General features: G+C 44.1%; 1 protein-coding gene across 13 annotated transcripts in view; it reads left to right on the top strand.

Annotated features, from left to right (window-relative positions):
- DIXDC1 (DIX domain containing 1) overlaps positions 1–26,376 on the top strand; it is an 81,123-nt gene that overhangs the window by 16,643 nt on the left and 38,104 nt on the right. For 8 of the 13 annotated variants that reach the window (XR_014520368.1, XM_083481014.1, XM_083481009.1 and 5 more), the window contains exons 3-4: positions 22,087–22,216; positions 24,477–24,602. Coding sequence is in view for 9 of the 13 variants with exons in the window: in XM_083481014.1 (XP_083337140.1) it covers positions 22,087–22,216; positions 24,477–24,602 (256 nt within the window). In the remaining 4 variants the exon portion in view is untranslated. Of the gene's footprint in view, positions 1–4,267; positions 4,525–22,086; positions 22,217–24,476; positions 24,603–26,376 lie in introns of those variants that run through there. The other 5 variants (XR_014520369.1, XM_083481006.1, XR_014520370.1 and 2 more) reach the window with 4 other exon arrangements.

Raw genomic sequence — 26,376 nt, 5'->3', positions numbered from 1 at the left:
GGTGGGCAGGTCCAAATAACTCTTTATCCGATTCAGCTGTCCAAGAATTTGTTGTAAATCCACCAATCTAAGATAACCAGGAAACTGTAGTTGAGGCGTGACTGGAATGGCTGCAAATGCTGTCAGCTTGTGTCCCAGGCACGTAATAGGTAAGGTCCGCTGGATTTTCTCCTTAGCCACTGTCAATCCAACAGGTTTTATCCTTTGCAGGATTTTGGGACACGGCGGAGGACAAGGCCATGGCTAGCAGGCCGTGGCTAGCAGTGCCCACTGACTGGCAGGCTTTAAGCATATCAGCAATGGCTATATTTGATGTTGCCATTAGAAGGCGCAGCGCTTGCTTACAGTCCTCATTTGCATCATCAAACGCAAGCTGGCGTACAATCAGTTCTTGTGCTGCCAGGTCCTGAACTTGCCGCTTGAGGGTATTATACAAGCGATCAACAAATTGTCCATAGGGCTTTGCAGGGCCCTGTCTGATGCTGCCCAATTGGCCATTGCGCTCATTCCTGTCATCAGGGACAGAGGCCAGAGCCTCTTGGGCTGAGGCTGTGGTGGTTGCCCAGTACATAGGATCAAGGGCCAACTGTTGGGCAATGGTAAGAAAATTGCCTCCTCCCGTCAGCCCATCGAGAACATCGGTTTGGGTCAGCATGACGGGGGCTGGGGGTGCAGGAGCAATCACAGGAAAGTGATTTGGAGTATCAGAATCAAAAGGCAGCAACGGAGCGGCGGCACGGAGAGATTTTTGAAGAGGAATAGTAGGAGCGGTGCCAGATGCCTTGGGTGGAGGAGGTGGAAGAGCGGGGGGTGCTGAATGCGAAGATTCTTGGAGAGGAGTAGTAACGGGAGGCGCAGGAAGTGAAGAATGCGGAGAATGCAGGGGAAGGAGGACAGGAGCCTTTGGTGGGGCATATACAGCAGAAAGCGGCAATGCTGGATATATCAAGGGAAAGTCGGCAGGCAAAGGAACAGATGCAGCAGCCAAAAGGAGATTGGCTGGAGTCAAACTTTGCTGTTGAGACTGAAGGTCAGCATCTGAGACGAGAAGGCTGTTGCTGGCCAAAAGAGATTTAAGGTCTTCAGAAAACTTTTTCTGTGGTGCTGATAGAGACGTCCCCATGATTGCAAGAGTTGCAAAAAGAGCAGGGAGCACTTACCAGGGATCCTTAGAAGGATGAATGGCGCCGAAGCCCTTGCCGGGCGAGATAAGTGCTGATAAGTCCATAACGTAGTCCAGAATCACACGGCAAAAGAAAGGGAGCACTCACCAGGGATCCACTAGGTGGATGAACGACGCGTCTGCAGCCCTTGCCGGGCGAGGTGAGGCTGAACGTTGTAAAACAGCATGAAGTCCGAGATAAATCACACGCACGTGGTCCGAAAGAGACTGCCCCACAATGCCAGAAGGAAAGGGAGCACTCACCGGGATCCAAAGCGGATGAAAGACGCGTGGTGAGCGCTGAACGATGAGAAACAACGTGAAGTCCGAAGGTAGTCACACGGGGCACCAAATGTCGAGTGCCAGCTCGACATCTGAAGAAATCAGTCTCACACCAAGATAGGTTGAAGAAATATGGCTGTTCTGGCTCCCTAGAGCTACTGCAGCACAGCCTTTATTGTGTGAAGTCAGAAAGATACAAAATACAAGCAAAGCAATTTGTTCTCAGCCAGCAGATAAGGACCATCGCAATAGACCACGCGAGCGATCAGGCTATGCTAGTTGACCAATCATTTGGGACAGCACGAGCTATTCACGCGCTGTTCATGCTCCAAGGATGCTTTTAGCTATGAAATCACCCTGCAACAATAAGAACTTTGCTCATGCTCTCATGTACAAGCAATCATTTTCCCACACTTGCCCCTTCCACTTCCTAGCTCTCATAATTCGTGCAGCTTTCAATAAATTTGTGGGCAAGTCTTTCATAGCCTGCGAACCTTCTCTCTCCTTTCTCATATCCTTGTGTCCTCGTGTTGTCGTCTGTCCCTTTTATTCTTATGTGCTTCTTCTCTTACCCTATTCTCATGCTTGGTCTTATTTTTCTTTCAAAGAGTCCTAACCCAAATTTATAAGAAAAACTTGATTGAGGTCTTGAACTCAAAGTGGTGATCATGAGGACTTGAACTTGAAGAACAAGGGAAGCAAGATGCTACACCAGGTCTTCACACTGCCAGTGATTCTGAGTAGTCATTGGATCCAGATGTCCCTGCTCCACTACTTGAGGTCCCCACTCAGAGGTCCCCTGGATTCCTGGCCAGCTTTCGGGTGTACCCATCCCATCTCCCAGCGTTACAGGAACAGATGAGACAGCAATCCAGGCAGGAACTTCCCAGGCAGGAACTTCAGAGTCTCCAGCAAAGTGCCCACCTAGCTACCTGTGAGGCTACTCGGGAGGAGAGGAAATGCATGGAAACTCCCACCTGGATCAGGGGCTGGCTGAGAGCCAGGAAGGGATAGAGCAGGGGTCAGCAAACTTTTTCAGCAGGGGGCTGGTCCACTGTCCCTCAGACCTTGTGGGGGGCAGGACTATATTTTGGGGAGGGAAATGAACGAATTCCTATGCCCCACAAATAACCCAGAGATGCATTTTAAATAAAAGGACACATTCTACTCATGTAAAAACATGCTGATTCCTGGACCGTCCGCGGGCCGTATTTAGGAGCCAATTGGGCCGGATCCGGCCCCCGGGCCTTAGTTTGCCTACCCATGGGATAGAGCCTCCAGCTCCTATATAATCTGAGCTGCTTCACTGCTGAAACAACCGCTTTCATTCCCAGCTCCAACCTTCCAGACCTTGAGAAATGGACAGAGAAATGGTGCAAGTTAAGCCAGTGTGTTGAAAGTGTCTTATAATTTGGGCTCTTCTGTGTGTGCCTATCATAGGACATTTTCATGTTTTAGGAAGTAATAATATGTTATTTGTACACCGACTTTTATTATAGTTACTTGTGACTTCTAACATGGGCTGTAATCCTGTGTACAGTTATTTAGGAGTGAGTCCCATTGAAGTCAGTGAAACTTACGGTAACTTACAAGTAATATTGCATAGGATCGGACTGAAAGGCAGCAATATGCTCCTTTTTAAGTGTGTCATTTCAGGAATTTATTAACAAACAATTTAAATAGTACTGGGATGGGATTGTCTCAGGGCTGTTCTTGCATAACTCTGCATCTGGTTTTGTTAAGCAGTGCTGAGAATTCCCATTGTTTTGTTCACTTAAAAGGAAGGGGGTGAAGTCTTTTGCTGAGCAGTGTGGTTTGTTCCAGAAAAGCATTTAACTTCACTGATAGCTTAAAGGTACCAGTGTTCCCACTTTAGTTGGATGAATATCTCATAATAGCTCTAATCCTGGCCATCACTGTGCCTTGCCTCCTCCATTCCTAGAGCCTCTGTTAACTGGAAAACAAACAAATGCCAAAACAAAAACTTGATTTTGCACAAATCTTGCTTATTTCTTTTTTTAAAAAAGAGTAAGGAGATGAGAAGGGTGGGAGAACAGGGCTGTGACTGACTCGAGGCACTTAGCATACTCACAGACATATAGCCAACCCTCACTCCTTTTGAAGTCCAAATTACATTTTTTCAGTGTGTAACAAATATAGAGTTCTATTTTTAAAAATCCAAGAGAAGGAAGTGTGTACCATGGGACAAAGATGACGCAATCCTGTACACGTTTACTTGGAATTAAGTCCGTATTCTGTTAGTTTTACTCTCAGGTACATGTGCCTAGGAATGCAGCCTAAATTATTCCAGCAACTTGAAAGGAAATGCTACCAGGATGTGGACACACTTAATTTGTTTATTGCTCCCCCTGGGCTGTAAGGATCGATTTGCATAGCCAAGCCATGGAGCATGTTTTCAAACCACATTTTAGCAATGAACTGCCTTGTGCGGTTATGTACACAATGTACCCTAACACTGAAGAGATGGCAAATAAATTGGGCATAGCCTGTTACAGCCACACTGGCGCTGACTTTCAGATTTCCTGCGCAAAGTTTTAAAGTTGGACGTTCCATTTTAGATTTTCTTCTCTTTCGACTACGTTCCCTTCTTAGCCGAACCAGATTTGCTCCCCCCCCCCCAGTCCTTCGGAGCAGAGCTCTGTATCAGATGGAGGGGCCAGCCCCTGGAAATAGGTTTCAGATGTTTTCCCTGACCAGTTCCTCAGCCTGCATCTGTTAAGCTGAGGCGTTTCTATAGGAACAGAGTGGTGTGACATCTCTCCTGCTGCTCCCCCAGTGGCTCCCTCCGAGCATGCCCAGTACAAGTCTTGACTTTGGCTCAAGTATCCTGTTTGCACTAACGGGCTGCACATATGGGACTATGAACGAGGTCCCCCATGAGCTGCAAGTCTTTGTCTTTAGGAGGAGGAGGGGGAGAAGGAGGAGGGGGTCGTGCCCCAGGCTGGAGGAATTGTTCTGCATGCTCCGAGAACTCGGCCCTTTGGGTGGGCTTCTGAAGAATGCTTGCCTGCTTGGCGCGCGGAAATTTATTGGATATCCTGCACGAGGGCTTCACGGAGGTAAATAAAAGTTATCTGTCTTCCGTACCTTGTCTTCTGCAAAGCTAAAGGACCCCAAATGCAACCGAAACGGGAAAGATCTTGACCTCCAAACGTGAGGACTTGAAGCACCCAGCAAGCCTCGCTGACGCTTTGCGGAGCACCGTTAAGTTTTGGAGAGTTTGTGTAAGCGATTCCTAGCTAGCTGTTTATGCACCAAGTTGCAGCAGCAACCTTTGCTGACTGACTCAGCAGCAAAGTGCGGAAACATTAGGATGAAAGACCTGGCTTGTAGAATTGGCAGGTTTTTGCTGGGGTGTGTGTGTGTGTGTCTGCTTGAAATGCTGTAAAGTCTGTTTTTATGGGCATGCAGATTCCTGGAGTAGGGACTTAACATGCTGGTTGCTCCCCCCGCCCCCTTTCCCCGTCCATCTTGATTCTAAACAGTTGGGGACATAGAAATCGGCACATACGGGGCGGGGTGTGTGTGTGCGTAATTTGATCAATTATTCTGAAGTTGAAGGAAAGCATGTTAAATAAACTCTTAAATTGTGGGATGAAATACCTGGCAGATACCATTGAGGGGCGAGGGCAGCATCTCCTAGCCCTGCTTGCGAGCAGTTGGTGCAAAGCCGGTTCAGTTTGATCTGTTTGCCTTTATCAAGGAATGCCATCAGTGGCGGTGCAGCTAAGTCAAGGGTTTCCTGGCTCAGTAAGCTGAGAAGACAGGAGACCAACGTGAGACTTACGTTCAGTGATCAGGATTATGGTGGTTTTCCCCCTCACCTGACAGAACTTACATTGTGTTCCAGACTTAACCTTGTGTCTTGATTTGGCTGCTTGTAACGCTTCTTTTGGCGGTTGCAGGCCTCAGCTCTTCTCAGATGTTTCATTCCCTCTTTCCTATTTACAAACTCCTATCTCACAGTGCATCCAGATAAATGAGACTGCTCAGGGGGAACTTCAGACTTTTAAATATAGAAAATGAGCACTTCTCTCTCTCTCTCTAGTTTTCTTTCACTGCTGTCCCCCCCCCTTTCATTTGAATATCCTGCTGTCATTTATGAGTTTTAGGTTTATTCAACATATACATCGCTTCCTACTAAAAAAAAAAAAGTCCCCAAGTGCTCTGTAATGAGAGTAAAAAATGCAGTTAACGTTCTGTTTTCTATTGGCAGGCTACAAACGTTGTTGAACTACAGCTCCCATCATCCCATTGGCCATGCTTGCTGGGGCTGATGGGTGTTATAGTTTAGCAACATCAGGAAGGCCACAGGTTCCCCACACCTGGCTTAGTCTGTCCTCTTCTCTATTCTCTGATGGGAGTGGGGTGGCAGGTAGAAGCAGAGGAATCCGGAAGGATATTTCTGTGGCCAGGATCTGTTATTTTTTCTCATTTTTAAAGCAAGCAGTGGGATCCACTCTTGAGGCAAACGCGCATAGGATTAGGCCATGGGCGAACAGCTGTTTACACCCTGGTCTGAGCATTTCCCCAGGAATAAAATATCATAGTTTGAGGGTCAGGAAAGCAGAGATTCCCCCACAGACTCGTGGATTTTTTGCTGGTGTATTGTGCAATGTGTTACTGACACAATAATAGTGCATTAGTTGCTGGACCGCCCACACATCATTCTGCTTCATTAATTTCTCTACGATGCTTCCCTAGTGTTACCACGTTACTTCCATCTGGAAGGGCATTCTTGCACAATAGGACAACTAAAGTAGGCACCCAAAAATCTCTGGAACCTTTTTTCAGGTCAAGATGTGTGTTAAATTTCATTTTATAATCCCTTCTTGGAACATTTGTAATATGTAAAGTTAGAGGATTTTAGCAGGAAACTACAGGATGTGCACCACTAAAAAACAAAGCAGCATAAAACTTTAGAGGGTATTAACAGTGTTGAGAGCAGGATTGCTTATCCCCACATCAATACCACCATGAGCACAAATCATCCCGAAAGCACATTGAAAAAGACTCTTGGATCCTCTGCAACAAATCTGTCTTGAACTTCACAGCAAGGTCAGTTTGGGATTTAACCTCCTGGTGTGCCGGCTGGGTGCCATTTTGGCTTTCGGATCCCCTGACTCCCAACTGACTTTGGGAAACTGCCAAATAGGGTAACAAGATCATACTATACTGTACTCAGTTCTTACATCTGAAATGAACCATGCAGGAATCTCAATTAGGCTGGGTCTCAGAGCTTTGAGAAGCAGATCTTTCCTCCCTTTTTCATTGTGGTAAGTTCAAATGAGGGGTGAGATGGGGAATAGGCATCAGAGGGCATGCAATGCCATAGCTTCTGTACTGTCTCCCTATAGATTTCTGAGCATTGTACTGATCTCGACCTACACAGCCCTAAATGTCATGAGCTTCACGAGACTACTTCCATTCCCATATGCCATCACAGTGTCTTAAATCAACCAAGAGTATACCATTGAACAATAAGAACACATACAGAGGTATTAATGTTGGCTGTTCACCAGCTGTGGCATTTCTTGCTTTTGTTAGCCATAGCTAGATCATTACATCATATATGTAGCTGGGAATGCAAGGCCTTGGGCAAATTGTTAAAAATGTTTTAAGAAAGTAGAAATGTGAACAGTGCTAATAAACGTAAGTACAGCTGAAAAGTTATTGGACTAAGTAGAAATGAGTTAAACTTGGACTTGTGGACAAGATTTTGGAGTTGCTTGTACATATAAGTTTTTCCTAATGAGGCAAACAGCCATTTTCATCTAGGAAAACTGATGAGAAAGGGTTAACCACTCCCTCCAGTGCCACAATTCCTTCTGTGGCTGCTGTTTGCTAAAATTTATAGTGACTGCAAATCCGATCATGGATTTCCATTATCTTGTCCAGCTTGGCTTTTAGGCTTGAGAATTTCTCAGCTGCCCCTCATAAATATCCACAGCACTTTAGCCAAAGATCAGGAAATTGCAACTGAGGTTCAGCCTCCTTTTCTTGCAAAAGGCAGGGCCACCTTTATTTGGGCAGCTTCAAGTTAAAAGGGACTCACTATGATAGGTTGCTACCATCATCTTTATATTGCATCTTCAGCTTCTGAGGCATAAGAAGTAAGACTGTTTTGCTCTAGGTCTCATGCTTGGAGCTAAGAAAGGGAAGCAAGGATGTTTGATTTGTAATCTTGTGCTTTGATCCACTAACCACAGTCCTTCCGCTCTACTGTCTTAAGGAGGTTTATTCATGAACTCACCAGACTTCGGAGCAGTTGCAGTCTCAGCTATGTGTGACCGCCACCCCACCCCCAGCTGGCCAGGTGATGTTGTCTGACGCTTGTTGGACTAGAGGACTTTTCAGGACATGATTACAGCAGGAGTGAGAAAGTGGTTCAGCACTAGTAGCTGCTTTAAAAAATGCTGCAGCTAGTGGGATATTTTACTTGCATGCAGCTAATACATTTTGAATGCAGTTTTTTGCAAATGTGACAAGTGTCTCACAGAAATTAATGGACCTGTTTCATGAAGCCTGGAGCAGAATGGTAATTGTGCTCCTGCCAGCCCTGATATGAAGCATGGGAATCACAAACCTTGCATAACTTTGCTGGTTGGGCCTAGATACAGTGCAGCAAAATAGAATGGATTCGGCTTAAAAAACGAAACAGAAATACATCCATTCCTTTATATATTCACACAACCCCGAAAACTAACTGCTTAGAAAAAAGAATAACAAATTGCAAAGAAAACACATTCTGGTCTCTGCCAGTGGGCCAGGGGACCAAGGTACCGTATTTTTCGCTCTATAAGATGCACGAGACCATAAGACGCACCTAGTTTTTGGAGGAGGAAAACAAGAAAAAAATATTCTGAATCTCAGAAGCCAGAACAACAAGAGGGATCGCTGCACAGCGATCCCTCTTGCTGTTCTGGCTTCTGGGATAGCTGTGCAGCCTGCATTCACTCCATAACACACACACACATTTCCCCTTACTTTTTAGGAGGGAAAAAATGAGTCTTATAGAGCAAAAAATACGGTACATAGGAAGGAGGGTGCTCCTCTGCCCCATAGGAAGAAGATTGTGGCGGGGACTTACCTTCTAACATCTGTACAGAGCTTAGAACATTTTAGACACTTTGTAAGTGTTAATATTCATGAAGATGAATTTAAAAGTTCTTAAATGCAAATATAGAGGGCTGTGTGCGCATGCACACACACGAACATTTGGCTCTCAATCTCCCTACTGCTTTTACAGTAATACACGCCTTGTTTCAAGATCACAGCACTTCTTCTGTGGTTGGCATTTTGGGATCTGGATTTGTCAGGTGGTTTTGTTTCTGCTGGTCTCTCCTGCCTCATTTTTTGCTGGCTGTGAGCACTCACCCAGCCCCATTAACACAGGGAATGAGTGTGACCCAGAAAGAGGGCCTTACTGCCTTCATGGGTCCAGGGCCAGTTCTGCACCAATCAAAACCTGTTTTTGCAGGGGTTCCATTGCACATTAACATTGCCACTTTTAATTTGAGGGAAAAGCATATAATCAGCAGAGCAGCTGGTAGTACAGAAAAGCAATGAAACAATAAATAGCAATCTTTCTCTCCATCAGCTCTGTATAAGAAGATGGAGAAGAGAGCAGGAAGGCCCCTCTAGCTGGGAAGCCCCATGGAATCTTCTCCAGTGATGCTTCCTCTTCTTATCTCTACCACTGCTGCTGAGCAGGGTGTGGAAATGTGCTGTTCCCACTTCCTTTCTCATGCCCATGTTTCGTGGGCATAGTGGTTGGGAGGATTGTGCCCATAGCTGCTTATGGCGAATCTGCAAGCTGCTCGCTCTTCCTCTTTCTCTCTCTCTCTCTCTGGACAAAAATTCCACTCTGTGATTCCTTTCAGAAGATGAATGAGGAGGCAGATGTGGCTGTTTGAGATTGCTGTCTCAGTAGCATCATGGACCCAGTCCGCTGCCATGGGGGTGAGCAAGAGAGTAGAGACAAGAACAGCCACTGCTTACTTTTTTTTTTGCATGCTTCCCCCAGAAGAGGCAGAGACCAAAAGGGGGTGTGCTGCTGGGGTCGATAGGCTCCAGGAGGATTCCTAGTGGTGTGTGTGTGTGGGGGGGTCTTCCCTTCTGTACATGACAGGGTAAGGGAGAAGAAATTGCTGTTGACTTCTCTTCACTAGGAACAGCTGCTGATCAGATGCTTTTCCTTTAAAATAAGAGTGCCAGTGTTAAACGTACCCTTTTCAAAAAGGGATGCTTCATATGTCGATTGACCCCTGGTCGCCAACGTAATCCTTGAATCAGGGTTCAGGGGAGCATCCTTAGGCTAAATGAACCTTCAGGTCCTGGATAAGATATGGTGTGTCTCATTTAAATCAGAGTGGCTGCAGTTTAAAAGCTGGAAGGCCCCTTGAGGCGATTGCACAGCCCCTAGCCCTTCATTCATTAGCGGATTATGTTCTGCAGTTAGCCTGATTTCCCGCTATTTCTAAAGGATGCTCTCCACACTTTTCGGCACTTTAATAATTCAGCCTTCCAGCAGGATGGAGGCAAGATATTGCAGGGCTGGTATAAGTGGCAGGTTGCACGGTGAAGAAACTTAGCAGGAACGTGAGTGTGGTTCAGCATTTGCGGTTTTCTTCAAAAATTACAACCCCCAAAACAAATCAAAGGCACTGTGAAGACACTTAATTGGGTGAACTGTGTTTCTTAGTATAAGATAATCTTCCCCAACTTGGTGTGTTCCAGATGTTTTGTACTGCAACTCCTTTCAGCCTCAGTTGACACAGGCTAGGGCTGATGGGAGTTGTAGTCCAAAACACCAGGAGGGCACCAAGTTAGGGAAGGCTGCTATGAGACTTGATTTTGATATCTGGGCTCAACAGAGGCTTTCCATAGTGTCAGTTGTCTCCAGATTCAATATTTTGCAGGAGGGATTCAAGCACATTCTGGAAATTTAGCTTTGTGCAATTAAAGTGGATTAAGGCAGTCTGCTGTCCTAGCACACCAGATCCACTTGGGGAAAAGAAAGACTTTTTTGCAGCTTTGGAAAGTGATTGGAAAATGCATTGAAAAGAAGAATGAATGCATTGTAGGATAAATGAATGATTAGCAGGAAGAAAATAGTGACTATCTGGAAATACCCACTGATGATGCTACAGTTCCCTCACTCTGAAAGTGAGTTGTCAGGAGTGGGAAGACGACTGCATTATTAAGCTGCTGGTTCCATTTATCATGAGCATGACTTGGCCCTAAATGAAAAAAGAGGGGGGAGTAATTTTCTTTTCCGAAACACCGGATGATGTTGCACAGAGATATGTTTGAATGATGGCCCTTGATTTGTTTGATATGGCAGAACCAGCTGAGATTTCTGATAAAGAAGCACTTGCTCCAAGGAGGCAGGCATTGGAAATATTCTTTCTCCTTGAAAAGGTGAAGATAATCATCGTCATAATGATCTCCCACCTTTGAATACAAGTGCTGGGAAAAATCACTGAGGCTTGTTGGGTTGAGAGGGGATGGTAGGATGTACCGTATTTTTCGCTCTATAACACGCACCCGACCATAACACGCACGTAGTTTTTAGAGGAGGAAAATCCGTAGGCATGCCACCCGTAGGCATTCCCTCCATAACACGCACAGACATTTCCCCTTACTTTTTAGGAGGAAAAAAGTGAGTGTTATGGTGCAAAAAATACGGTAATTTTGGAGGACAGGAAGGGCAACGGTGGTTGTTGCAGATTGATGGGGTTAGAAACAGTTTGTAGACCTGCCAGTGCGGAGAGACAGACAATATTTCCAGTGATCATTTGGAGCTCATGATCTGTATTCAGGAAAACATGACTCTTAAGGACCAGTTGATGCATCCCTTGTGCCTTGGAATTTGCCTGGCCTTCTGAAGTGAATGAGGTGGACAACTTGCTGGGCTTCATGCAAAACCGCAGTTCATATTGTTCTTTACGGATTCAAAGTGGTTAAACCCTGATTTTGACAGTCATACCTCCTTAGACTCGTCCCTGATTGCCTCTCCTTGGAAACAGCCTTAAAATCAGGAGGAAAATGTTGCCGCTATTTTTAAACTTACAGAACCTGTTGCTAGGCACTGCTGAGCTCAAGGTGGTCAGGCACAAGCAGTGCAGGAAAAATCACTGAATGGGGAGAACGTCTGAGATGGATTAGCTTCAGACCTCTGGGTCTCAATGCAGCCTTTCTGTCTTGGTCTTGTCAGAAATACAGGCAGGAACTGAAATTCGGACTTAGCACCTTGTCCAAGTCTCCAGGCTGCCCACTGTAGTGGTGACCAGCTTTGGGGAACAGATTCCTTTAATAAGTAATCTGTGCTTTGTATTCTACCCATTTTAAGTATATCCAACTGACCACATCTACTGGTGTCCAAGGGAGTTGACCTTTAGGGAACGAACCCTTCATTTTCTAGCACATCAGAAGAAAAAATAGAACCCCCCCTCCCCGGTGATGCTTAGGTTATTCCAGATGGATGCTTGGAATTAATCACAGTCTCTCTTCTCCATACCTCCAATCATGCTTTTGTAAAAATCCTCCCCACCCCACTTCATTGCTTTGAAAAACAACAAGAATGTAAACTGACCAAGCTCTGGCCAGGAGATTACTGAGATCATCTAATTAAGATAATGTCTAGGAGCTTAGAAATTATGCAAGGCCTTAGCCACATTATGTCCTGATGCAATTAATGCCTTGAGCTTCGTTCCTTGCTTCACTGTTTGGCCTGCAGAGTCCTGAGTGCTATGTGAACACTGAAACAATAACAACATACACCCTCCATAGGAAGGAACTATGGAGGAACAGAGGCAGTGGCTCATAGATCCTTATTCTGCTAGAAAGAGAAAAGAAAAACTATAACCATAATGTAAAATGTGCGCATTTAGTTAATTCATTCTTCAGTCATCATGCTTAAATAGAATTGAACTTTCTAGTTATGGAATTCACAGGGGTTGTTGGCATAAAATTTGTCTTTCCTTCTTGGCATTTTCCTTTTGATCTGCATTATATCTGGCGAGGAATAAATGTTGGTGGATGTTGGGAAATGTGGCTTTCTCCTTAAGCTTCACCTACGTTTGTTGTGTAATATGTCCTGATGCTTAAGACCAGAAAAAAGCAATTCTTGCTTTAGAAGTGAAGTGTCCTCAAGGAATGTGTTCAGGTGCCAGTACAGCCCAGAAATCCAGTTTATTCAAGAGGAATTGATAAATGAAAAAGAGCAATGCAAAATCAAAATGAAAATAAAACACTAAACCAGAATATTGGTCTAACTAGTCCTAAACAGCTGCGCAGCAAGCCGATTGGGTGCCCGGGGTGGCGCGCGTGCCCTGTGCCCAGAGGCGAGGCGAGCCAGGGCAGGACACTCCGTGGGGCCTCCGGGGAGTCTGCCTGCCTCCTCCAACTTATCTGCCCTACAGCTGAGGGGCAGGCGGCGGGCAGACAGTTTGGGGCAGCGCGGAGCCTGTGGGCACCCAAGCCACTGCATCGCTCCCAGGAGAGATGTGTGACTCGGGTGTGCTGCAGGCCCCGCCATCAGTGCTGCCAGCCATTTTGTCACTCCCCTTAGTGGTGACACCCGGGGCGGATCGCCCCCACCGCACCCCCCTTCCTTCACCCCTGGTCCTACATTTGGTGAAACTCACATTGGTCAAGCACTCTCATTGGCCAACTCAGGTCTTGATAATTCCTTTTGTTGGTTTCAGGATGCGGGATCAAGAGGGAACAAAGGAATACATAATGATATTTATGGTCTCTTGTGTCCAGATAGCTTTTAGTGACAGGTTCCTTGGCACAATGAATTGCAGAACAGCCATGTACTTAACATCTTTGGGAAGCTGGAGAATGAGGCAGTGAGAATGTCGAATATTGTCTAATTTGTCCTAATTTTCCTACCATATAACAGCCTGTCCTCAGCTTGTGGATTGGAGGGGTGACCTCTCTGCTTGGAGGTGATGGATAACTTGTGTATCTTAAAGGGACAGGCAAGGACAAGATGGAATCATGCCTCATCATGCCCTCACCAGTTCTGCCCACAGTTGCCCTCCCAGCCACAAAGCAGATGTGCTACTTTTGACTGAGCAACGTGACCAAGGACAAACAAACCCTAATTCACAACTGCCCTGGATGATCCAGCCTTTTGTTTTTCTGCTTCTTTTATCAATATGGTGGTCTGGACCATCCATAAATGCCATATTTGCATCTCATCATCATTCTTGCCACAGGAATCACAGTGCCTGCAATATTTGGCTTTACATAGGTGATTTCAAGTTTCTGAAAAGCATTTTCTTAAATTAATTCATAAGAGAAAACGTGCATGCAAAAGCGGTAAGGGGGTTCAAAAATTCCTTAGAATCAAGTTGAATAGGAGAAGCCATGCTTTTTATGTATTTTCATCTAAAACTTTTTTTTTTTTTTAATTCTGCAGAACTGCTAAGGGAAGCACCTGCCATTAGAAATATGAAATAAAACAGGCTTTAACCTTGCTGGTGAGAATTCTCTTTCCCCACCTATCTTAAGTCTGTGCCGTTATCAGTCCACTGGTGCTGCATCAAGATGAGTGCTGTGTATCAGTGCACTGGAGAATTGCTTCAGATAAATGATATTCACACTTCTCCTCTTTAACTGTCGGGGCCTATTTAAAGTCATTCCGCCATCCCCCTACACTGGTGAATTCTCACTATTGTCTACGTACACCTATTAAGCAGGAAAAAATAAAACGGCAGCAATTCACAGCATGTGGTTCAGAACCTGCCTCTCTGTCTGTGTTAGATCATGTGAAAAACTAGTCCAGGCACAGTCTGACCTGCTGTTTCAACTTGAGGGTTTAAAATAGCATCGATACAAGTGTAGTTGCATTGTATAGGTGCCACAAATGGTTGCAGACCTTTTGCTGGCTGCAAGAATGGTCCACTGTGATTCAGCCGCTGAAGGTGCAGCAGGAGATTCCCCAATTCCTTTCTTTTAGAAACTTCTACGTTGACCTTAAAAGTATGTGAAGGACACGTACATCCAACAGGTTTAATATGAGGAAGGAATACTGCCTGAGAGATTGTACCTGAACAGAGCAGCTACTTTCCCATCTGTGGAGCTAAGGTAAAGCAGGCCCTCTTTTGGAACGCAAAGCCGTGTTAATATAAATAGGATTATGCCTAACCCCATGACAATCCCACCAATCGGTGCCTTGTATAGTAACTCCTGCACTGAGAATGATACAGGAAGAAATTTGGACTTTGCTTTGGGGGTTAGCACTTCTTTGCTCCAGTTTGGCCATTGGCCAAAGCTCAGAGTGATCCTAGGGCTATTAACAGTAGCAGATAATGAAGTAAATCTTTGAGGACTCAGAAGATGCCAGGCGAGGGAAAGTGGGGATTTTTTATTTTTTTTAAAGCACCTTTTGCCCTTACCTCTCCTGAATTATAACACTGAGCGTTATATGATCAGAAAGTGACAAAAGGGGGGAAACCTTCAGGGAATTGTTAAATACTGTGCTGTTTGGAAATGTCTGAGCTGGAGCAGGGCTGCTTAGCCATGTCACAAGAAGAAATGTAATGAGACCACAGGGAGTTTTGCGCTCCATCGAAAGGACACAGGTGGATGTGGTGAGCAGCTGGTGGGGAAAGTATTTAAACAAGCCACAGGAAGATGCTGTCTGTGCCAGGATATGATCATGCAATGATAATTTTCTCAGTGACAGTCCAGTGCCATCCTTCTGCTTTTTCCATTGCTATTGTTATTGTTTAATATTTGTCCCATGCCGGGCTGTGTGATGTGCAGGACAGAGCAGTGATGTCGTCCCCGACCAAAGGAGTTTATAATGTACAGTACATCAGTTAGATAGGAGGAGGATGGAGAGGTATGGGTCTCACAAGTAAATAGTGGAGGCAAGACTGATGAAAGTGGAGGTTTGTTCTGGGGTGTGGATACTTGTTTCTTAGAGAATAACCTTTGCAGTGGTCGATAAGGACTTGCAGTCTGACGACAGGTGAAGGTGAAAGCAGAGTCTACAAAAAAGGCAGAAGTGTTTGAAACCAAGACATCAGATTCAGGATACAAAGTTTAACGTGTGACATAGTAAGGAAAGAGGCTTGAGGTTGAGCAGTTTGGGGCAAAGACAAGTGTGTGTGTGTGTGTGTGTGTGTGTGTGTGTGTGTTGCTAAATTATTTCTGTCTTTCTATACAGCCCTTCATCAAAAATGAGTACACAGCAATTTACAACGAAATGAGGCCATGTAACACATAATGCATGATAAGCAGAAAACACTGAAAAAAATACTCATAAAATACATAAATAACAGATTGGCAGAACCATAATCTAAAAAGAACTTAACCCATTGGCCTTTAAAAGTCTTGACAGAAAAAGGTGAGCTTTTACCTGGTACCTAAATGGATTCCAAGTTTGAGCAAGACACATTTTTGTGGAGAGGGCATTTGGCAGACATGGAGCCACCACTGAAAACACTTTCCCACAGATTCCTGCATGCACTATGCGCCTCATTTAATGCAGAGACCACCAGGAGAGCTTCACCTGTTCCCTCTGTGTAATTTTCATGATGATCGTTCCACACCACACTGCAATTACATAGATTTATGGGTTGGCGCTACAGATTCTGTGTATTTGGGGGAGCTTTTAGGTTGTAATGTGTATGTGTTTTGGATGCCTCAACTTGGCATTGGCCTGCAGGAAATAGCTGGTGCAGCTAAGCACTGTAAAGAAGAAAAGGAACCCTAGAAGCTCTTCAGCAGGTAAAAGCATAATATAGGAAGCAATTCCTTGGTTCACTTGAAGTAGTTGGCAGTCTACAGCCTTAGAATATTGGCCTAAGGTGATTGCTGGGTCTTGATAACCAGCTGTGGAAGTAAGGGGAATTCATATTCCCTAAATAAAAATAATGGCGGGTAAAGTTTGAGTCTTTAAAGATGGAAGCTAGTAATTAGTCCCGTGAAGTAATTTTCTCTAGAGAAAGAACAGGAGCTGAGTTTGGCTTCATTGCCTGCAGTTGTATCCAGACATCATTATAATGTTTCTGATCGTGGTTAATAACTGCAAATGGGTTTTATAGGTGTTCTCTCCCCCACCCTATTCTCAGTTTGCTCTGTATCCATCCTTACAACCGGCCTGCTTTGTTTGTCGTCTAGCCTGATGAAGAATTCTGACGAAACCAAAACTGTGCATAATTTTCATGATATTTTGTTTGGACATTTATTTATAATTTTTATTTATGCTATTTGTTTTGCTGCTCCATAACAAAAAGTTTTCATATATTGCCTTTCACCTGAGACCTGGGGCACAAAGTCTGCCTCTTGAATGGCTTACTGTACAGGGAATTGATGGATATTACGGGTGGGGTGGGTGGGGGGTGGAACCCAAACTAAAATCAGTGGAAAACTTAAGGAGCCAAGTTATGGATTGGTTGCAATATCACCAGATATATGACATATTTAAATTACACAGAAAGAATGGATTTCTGGACCAAAGCTCAAAACTTGAAAAAGAACTCTTACGAAATAAGGATAAACTTCTGTCTAAAATGTATATTTTTTTTATTAAAATGGGAAACAAAAGGCGAGCTTGTTCAAGCTCTGGGCAATAGATATAGGACACAATATAGATCTTAAACTCTGGGAGAAACTTTGGAAATTGGGAAATAAATGTCCCATCTTCAGATGCTTTTAAAAAAAATTCAAATTCGGGAGTCCCTGAGTAAACATATACAAAACACCAGCTTTCTATCTGTGGGAGATGTACCTTAACAACAAAGTTTGCCTCTTGAGCAGCTTGACGAAATCAAGCCAAGCCACACACACAATAGAATGGATTGGTTCTGGAGTTTCCTCTTGTGCTTGGACCAAGATTGGATTGGGAGCAATATGATTCCCTGAGATATGCAGAAGGACTTCTAGACTTGTGAAGTGCAAGGTGCGTTTATTAACATGGTGGTTGTTGTTTTTAAACAAAGGTGCAACTATTCTTATTTTTTTAACTCTAGATTAGGACTCTGTATATAACACTTTCTGCTGTATTGACATCACGGTTCATTGAAGATGCGCAGGGCAGTTATGATGTAAGGAAGTGATCAAACCAAATGCTTTTCATTTTGACAGTTCAGAAATTTCATGGTTGTCCAGTGCCTCATGGTTTTCCCATTTCTGCGCATTTAATGCCACTCTGCCACTATTTAGCCATTAAATTTTAATGCCTTTTCATTTCTGTTGCCTGTTCCTCTCAGCTGCCAGGAATGACAGGCTGCTGGGGATTTTTCATTTTGTAGGAAAATGAAATCTCTGTGGAATCTTGCAGGAAAGTCGTAAGTGCGGAGAGAGTTCTAGACACATAATACGCCTGAAACTGCTGCAGGAAAGTCTGATGCTCTGAAGGGGAAAGATTATCGAAATTGTTAATTAAATGAGAGTCTGCAGCAACTGCAACACCATTTGCTTCTCTTTTGGAGAGCAGCATCACTGTTTGATAGTAGCAGGAACTCATCTCCCTTTGAAAAGGACTCTCAAGGTAGAAAGTCGCAAAGGTTTTGAAGTGATTGGCTAAAAAATGAAATCATGTTAAAATTTCTGGGCATAATCAAAGATAATGCAAGTCAGAACTATTATGGTAGGGAGCTCCTCATGGCAACTTGTTTATTGAGCTTCTATCCTGATTTGCTTGCCCAAAGCTTATGCAGCCGTTAGACATTGTCCAGTCTTTATTGAGCGTTCACTCTGATCTGTTTGCAGGGAGGATATATGTCAGTGAGCATTCATCGTGTTTCGCTTGAAGTGTGTTCACACATCTTCCTGTTGATCATTTGTTCATCCCACACTTTTTAATGCATCCCCTCTTTATTTTTCTAACTGCAAAAAATCCATTTTTAACAGATTTGTTGTACTAGGGAGGCAGAGCCCTTCAATTGTGCAAACCTAAACTTATGATAACAGGGACGCGGGTGGCACTGTGGGTTAAACCACAGAGCCTAGGACTTGCCAATCAGAAGGTTGGTGGTTCGAATCCCCGTGACAGGGTGAGCTCCCGTTGCTCGGTCCCTGCTCCTGCCAACCTAGCAGTTCAAAAGCACGTCAGAGTCCAAGTAGATAAATAGGGACCGCTCCGGTGGGAAGGTAAATGGCGTTTCCGTGCGCTGCTCTGGTTCTCCAGAAGCGGCTTAGTCATGCTGGCCACATGAACCGGAAGCTGTGTTCCGGCTCCCTCGGCCAGTAAAGCGAGATAAGTACCGCAACCCCAGAGTCGGTCACGACTGGACCTAATGGTCAGGGGTCCTTTTACCTTTACCTTTTAAACTTATGATAGCTGCCTGAATGGTAGTCTGGAGGCACCCTATGATGCTGAGATCTTAGTGTTAATATGTCTGATAGGTCTACTATTGGTGCAGTGGTTTTAAGTGGAGCTAGTCTATAACTTATACCAACTTTGCATAAAGATGCAGAAGATGCTGGGTGAAGTGGAGAGCAAGAGATGGGAGGCTGGGAAGTTCGAAGTTTAAAAAGTTTGTGTGGACACTTTTGGAAATAAATTGTTAATATTAAAAACTGAATTTCTTTCCCCACGCAAAGCCTACAACACAAACGAACACCCAAAAGCCCTGTTGAAATCCATGGGCCAAAAACATGAAGCGTTTTTCTTAAATGTATAACTGATTTCAGTAGCTTGTGTAGCATGGTCCTACACAAATGTGTTTTTTTCCAGAAGTAGGTCATATTGAATTTCAGTGGAACTTTCTCTCTAGTAAAGTATGCTTGCAATTGCAATTGCAACAGAATTAAATTCTGTTGGATTCCATTTTTAAAAAAAATACATTTATTTTAAAGGTTTACTCAGCTATTCAGCTGTTAGAGTTTTATTGCAGCATGCACCATAACACACTATTCATTAAAAAAACTCAATTTCCATGCATAACGATAATGCAACAGCTGGATAAAATGTATTTCTAAAACAAAATTCTAAAAATGAAAGAAACCCCCACACTTGCAATCAATCCAACTTTGGAGTGATAGGTAACTCATTGACAAAAGTCCGGTAGGAAAGGAATGGTTTAACCAATTTCTTGAAGGCTTCCATAGACTGAAGCTGATGTGCTTTCCTGCAGAACACCAGGGAGAGTGTTCTGCAGGGAAGGTGCCACCACAGACAAGGCCCTGTTCCAAACACAGATGAGTTAAACCCCCACTAGGGGAAAAAACCCCACAGAATGCCTTGGGGCCAGGCTGCTTAGAGGGCTTTAACTGTTAAACCAACCCCCTTGAACAGAGCCAAGGCGCTGACTGGCAACCCTGAAGCTTCTTCAATATGTCTCCTCTGACCAACGCCACAGGCTGATGCATTTAATCAAAGGTACCCTCATCCCATTGCAACACAGTTTTTCACTGTCCTGTTCTTCAGGTTTTCCTCTGCTCGCTTCTGGCTTTTCTGCATTGTGGCAGTCCACTCCACCCTCCCAGGGTCCCCCTGTTTTTCTGCTGAGCAGGGGCATCCAGCAGGCAGTGCCTGAACACCTTTCTGAGCAAGGCAGACCAAAACCATGTCGTGTTACGGCTGGAGTTGGATTTTTCTTGTCAGGATGATTACAAGTGGTGCTGTGATCAGACTTTGTGGCGGATGGGCTGCGTAGAAGCATGTACTGTGACTGACGTTGCTGAGATGGCTTGAAACCTGCCACATCGGCAGAATAACAGGGAGCTTAACAGAAAGGAAGGCAATATACCGTAAAAGGAATAAACTGGATTATGTCGCCTCAATGGCACAGGCTCTTGTCTGCCCCTAGGGAGTTCCCACCACAATAGGATTGCTGCTTGCCGCTGTACTGTAGGATGGAAACTGTATATTTTTATGTTAATTAAACTGGTAAACACAGGTGTGTGTGTGTTCCCCCCCCCCCGATATTTGTTACCTGTCAGTTAAGTAGAAAACCTCCAAATTGGTTAACAAAAAATCCTAAAGAATACACAAAGGCAAGTCAGGTTTTTTAAATGCCCTACATTTAGGTAGCAACCAAAGTGATTAGATGAGCAGAAGCCTGGGGGTGCAGGGAGGAGAAAGGCAATTGGGGCAATCCAAAAGTGCTTTGGGAGAGAGCCACCTTGGTCTGGCATCCAAGAGCATGGAAGGAAGAAGTGAGTCCAGAATCCTTAAAGAGAGAGTTCCACAGAAGACCCTATCTCATGTTCTCACTTTCTGCACAGCATGCTGCAGGGCATGTGAAGCAAAGTTTCTGAGGAAATCTCAACACACAGGTGAGTTCAAAGGGGAGCAGGAAGTCCTTAAATACACATTTCAGAACAAGATGCATTCCAGGACCAGTCATACCTTGGTTCTCAAACGTCTTGTGACTTGCATGTTTTGGCTCCCGAACGCCGGTTTGCGAACGTTTTTTGGAAGCCAAACGTCCGATGCATCTTCTGATTGGCTGCAGGAAGCTCCTGCAGCCAATCGGAAGCCGTGCCTTGGTTTCCAAACGTTTTTGGAAGTCGAATGGACTTCCGGAACGGATTTTGTTCGAGAACCAAGGTACAACTGTACAGGCTTCCCATAATTTCTTTCGTTGACATCCTATTTCACATTCTTTAGTTTGCTACATCTCCATTGATTATCTATTCTTTTCTCCTTCCATTCATGATCCTTTATTTTGTCTGCTGCTGATCACAGATTTATCCCTGCTTGTAGATTTATCTTAATACCACTTTGTTTTAAATACACTTCAGATTGTTCCCACTGGCCTGTTATTATCTTTGCATCTATAGTTCTTACTTTGGCTGTCATACTTGCTAGTTCGACATATTCTATTAGTTTAAGCAGCCACTGGTCCTTTGCTGGGATGGCCCTCCTTTTCCACATTTTTGCGTACGCTATTCTTGTAGCTGCTGTTGCGTATAGAAATAAGTTTTTAACTTCGTTTGGTATTTCCTGACCTATTGCTAACAGGAACGCTGCTGGGTTTGGGGGGAAAGTGCACTTAAGCATCTTTTTTAATTCATCATATATCATTTCCCAGATTTTTTTGTGTGAATTTGCATTGCCACCACATGTGAATTAAAGAGCTCTCTGTATCTGAACATTTCCAACATAAATTTGATCCTCTTTTATACTCTCCAAAACGTATAAAAGAGGTGGCATCAATATTTATTCCATTATGGTGTCTGTTTATAGGGTTGTTGTTTTTTTGTAGAGCGTGACCTGAGGCAACAATGGAACTGTGTCTACACCATGAGAAACAGTGTTCTGTGGTTTTACCTGCAATTCAGTTAAGTCTCCATTCATGGTGTTTGAAAGTGAGGTCTTATCTCCATCTGGGATCCAGTGTGCACAAGAGTTACAGTGTGTGTGTGTGTTGAATCTCCTCGGTGCATAAGTTTTTTCAGATTACTTCAGCGAAAGGGGTAGCTCCTTGGTCTCCTCATCATTTCTTGTGAACTGCTGAACACCTGAGTGTAAAGTCAGTGGGTGAGCCCTTGCATGTGCAGTTCATTGCGTATGTCAGGATGGACATGGTGTTTCGGATTGCTGCCTTGTTGCTTCCCCCCCCCCCATGCAAGGATGCAGTTGTGCGAAGGTTCTCAAGCAACTGTTAAGATGGTAATGGTGTGGTGTACTGCTTCCTCTTTTCCAGCAACAGCTGCAAGCATATGTGGCCTGGGTGAATTCACAGCTGAAGAAGAAGCCTGCAGTTAAGCCAGTGCAGGACCTGAGGCATGATCTCCGAGATGGCGTTGTCCTGGCTTCTCTCATTGAGATCGTAGGTCAGTAACATGGCGGGCAGAAGACACTCATTGTAAACATGTCAGGGCTGTTTTCAACTGCACCCTCCTCCGTAACTTGAATGAAGCTACTCTAAAGTGATGCACAATGGCCGAAGTGTGCTGTGAAGGAAGACTATGTTCATGCCTTCTGTCTCCAAAGTAAAATAACATAAAATAATAAATCCATGATAGCACTTCACCAGAAATTTATCTAATATTGCTCCACTTCCATTGCACTGTCCCTTGAGAGGAGCTCCCCAGTACCTGTTATGCTTGGACTGCTAAGGATAAATCTTTAAACTGCTGGTGGGAATGGCAGAACAAAACAGGAGGGGTGGGTAGGTAGGGCTTCTTTAGTTTCACGTAGGCTCAAGATGTTTGCAACCAGGTCTCCACGATCCCCTGTCAGAAGAGAACAACCTGTGAATCCCAGAAGCAAACGTTCCTTACTTCCATATGTGTCCCAATAGATGCCAGAATGTTTTTCATGACTGACAACCTGAGCCAAGAACCGTTTTAGGGAAGCGATGAAAGGATTTCCTTTACTCCTAGATCTATTATTATTATTATTTAGAAGTAGTAGTGCCTGCATTTAGGAAGAGCCAGTCATACCGCTAGGACTCTAGAAACTTAAATAAAATATCTTTTCTTGTCATTTACAAAGCAGAATAGGAGTTGCATATATTGATGAGACAGAATGGGATTTCATTAGTAGGGAGTGGTAAATGAGTACCCACAAAATGGCACAGCAATGAGCTATATGCATCTGCTTATGGTGGAGTAGAAAAACAGCAGGAATTTATTTTAAGGCTGCCTTTCTAACCTGTTGTAAAGATTGTTTGGAACTTTTTTGGCTGTTCCAAATCATGGTACAAACAAAGCTTTCAATACAAATCCTTAGTCAGCGTCCAGGCGGCTGAGAGAAGTCAATGATGGAAAGGGAGAGGTTTTGCACAAGTCAGCCACAAAGCAGACTCGCCCCAGCCCCTGCTGAAAATAAGTTTCCCAAACAGCTCCATGGCTTTGATAAATTTAGGTAAAGCACCAGCAAAAAGCAATGGTGGTATACACCAGCAGAAGCATTTTAAAATGTTTTTAGGAGAATAAAGGCAGCATTAGTAGCAACAAAAAAGTTTAAGTTTGCTGCCATCCTATTACTTACCCTGGCACTTAGTGCGGCTTGCTTCTAAGTAAACAAGGGTAGGAGTTACTGATTGATTCCATTTGTATATCACCTTTCTGCCAAGATGGCTTGACATGTAGTATACTTTTTTAAAAGATGAGAAATGGGGCTCTCAGGATGGCAGGAATTCCCTACCTTGTATTTCTTTTAACCTGCCTCTCATCGGGGTGTTCATGTCTTAAGTAGCCCCTCAGAAGGTGGGGGAAGCTCGTAGGCTGTTGATGGTCCTCTCATCTCCCAGTTCTAGGTCTCTCTTCTACCTCTCTTTGGGCCACACAGGATTGGGCTGTAGAAGTGCTAGTCCCGCCCAAAAAGCAAACGTAAGTTCTAAGCAGTACAGTGGTACCTCTGGTTATGAACTTAATTCGTTCTGGAGGTCCGTTCTTAACCTGAGGTACCACTTTAGCTAATGGGGCCTCCGCTGCCGCTGCCCCACCAGCGCACAATTCCTGTTCTCATCCTGAGGTAAAGTTCTTAACCTGAGGTACTACTTCTGTGTTAGCAGAGTCTGTAACCCGAAGTGTTTGTAACCCGAGGTACCACTGTATTGGAGTGGAACGAAAATAATATCTCTTTTTGCCCTGAAGGCCATGTTTGACCAATGCCTTATTCATGGTAGGTATCCTTGCCAAACAATGAGAGTATGTCTAAACTGTGATTTTATTTTTTCACAGGGCTTCCTTGGGTACTAATTTCTTTGCTGAGATACCACTATTTATTTATAAGGAGGAAATAGTAGGGTTTGCCATAACGATTGTTGGGATAATGCCACTCTTTTCAAAGGCCACATGGTGGAGTCTGCCAGCAGGAGGACATGACTGAATCCAGCTGATACAGCAGATAATGAAAGATCCCTCTTTGCCAGCTGCATTTAAGGGCACGAGCTCTGTCTATTTATTCTAGTGTTCCAGTGCCCTAAGAGGATGGTGAAATCACAGCTTGTACTCCCCTCTGCCTCCGAGGAGAAGCAGCTGCTGAGGCTAACAACTATTCCCCTCCACCTGTAACAGCTCCAGTAGGCAGTTACTGTCACACAAGCTCATTCTTCTTGATAATTAGGTTGTGTCTCTTCCACAGCTGGAGAGAAACTGAATGGAGTGCAGGTCAACCCCGCCAGCCCTCAAGAAATGAGGGAGAATGTGGAGAAAGTCTTGCAATTCGTGGCATCCAAAAAGATTCGTATGCACCAGACATCAGCTAAAGGTGAGGGCTCTTTAGTTTGTTGTATACAAATCAATGAAATAGCATTGCACGTCAGTAGTAACAAGCATTCACCTTCCTCTTTGCTTTTTGCAAGCCGTGTTTGCCAGCATTTCCATTGCTGAGTACAACAAAACATTCAGTGGAAAAGAAATATAAAAGGCAAAGCCTGATGCTCTTCCGTCTTCCTCTGGCATCAACATGAGTCACAAACATCACATGAATCGGGAGAAACGTTCTCCCAGTCTTGTGAGCTTCAGAGTGCTCTCGTTGGAAATACTGCTTACCTTGAGGCACTGGGTGTGGGTGACAAGGGGCACAGTGGCTTCTGTTGTTTCCAGGAGGAGAAGAGCACAGCCCTGCAGGCTGCAGATGTCAGCTGGGAACCCTCTGTACATATTGGGGGAAACAGTGGACTCTCTGTGACAACAGCCGTGTTCTTGAGAAGCCGTGAGATGTTACCCAAGAGTTTGTACCAGCTTTTATGTAAGCTGCATCAGGCCTCAGATTTTTATGGCACCCTGGGAAACCATCTGTTTGTTCTTTTTAACCAAGATTGGTTTTCCTACAATTTTAGGTGGAATCCTGGGAAACGATAAATAGGGTTTTCATGGTAAAAACTCCTTATGCTTAACCTAGCCCAGCTACTTTTTCAGGAAATTGGGTGCACCATCATACTTCAATGAAGACCAGACGATAGCAGGATAGAGGTAGGGCTGGGGCTTGGGATATCTCCACCCCTGAAATAATATAGAACAAGTTATTCAGCTGCCTGGATAGAAGTGATACCATTGTATTCTGGCAATTTTGTCATGAGCACAATCACAACCACTGGCAGGAATGGGTTTGTGAAGAGTGCTGGCTGCACTTAGGAGGAAGACTGCACAGCTGGAGGTACGGCATCCGAAATGCAGACTGATTTGTTAATATTCCCAGGAGGTTCACCTGTTAACGTTAATGCTGGTACTTGAAAAGCGGCAGCTTTGCTAATCCGCACAGACAGTGTCAGTTAGATTTTTTCAGGGATTCTGCAGTTTGTTTTCCTTGGGCTTATCTAAACATTCAATGAACACTTACCCCCCAGCCACATTCTTCTAGAGGATTGTAGTGTGTGTGTGGATGACGACAGTGGTTTATAAATCAATAAAACTAAATAAATCCCCAAATGGTGTGAGCATGGGACCAGAAGTTTTCTCACAAGAGTTTCAGTTAGGTGGTGCCTGTGACACTTATATAATAATAATAAATAATAAATTTTTATTTATACCCCGCCCTTCCTGGTTCAGAAAACTGGGCTCAGGGTGGCTAACAACAAATTTAAAACAATTGTAGAAGCAGCATAAAAGGCAGTATAAAAGCATGCCTTAGCAATGTGCATTTCCCCCACATCCAGATATCTGTGCTTTAAAAGTACAATGCTTTGTAACTTAGAAAATCATTTCCTAGCTTTGTATGTGGTATGTACTGTTTTCTGAAGACAATAAAGTGTTAATAAGAAAAAAAAAGAAAAGAAAAACCAGTGCAACAAAAGCAAGCCCTTGCTTGAAGGAAGAAATCTAGATTGCCTGCAACAAGTTAGTTGCAACTGCCCATTTCAATGCATTGCTTAAAATTTATGTAGGGATGTGTGATAACCTGTGGGTTAGATTTTGCTGCTTCTTTTTGAGTTAGAAGTAGACTCCCCTCCCCTCCCAGTTTTATATGTGAACAGGGCAGACACCTGCTTAAAATAAAATGTGATAGCTCTGAATGTATAGTTTGGCCTTAATTGAGCTTG

The sequence above is a fragment of the Podarcis liolepis genome (genome assembly GCF_965112155.1).
Source record: "Podarcis liolepis genome assembly, chromosome: 16".
Classification (NCBI taxonomy): domain Eukaryota; kingdom Metazoa; phylum Chordata; class Lepidosauria; order Squamata; family Lacertidae; genus Podarcis; species Podarcis liolepis.
This window is presented reverse-complemented; position numbering and strand designations above follow the sequence as displayed.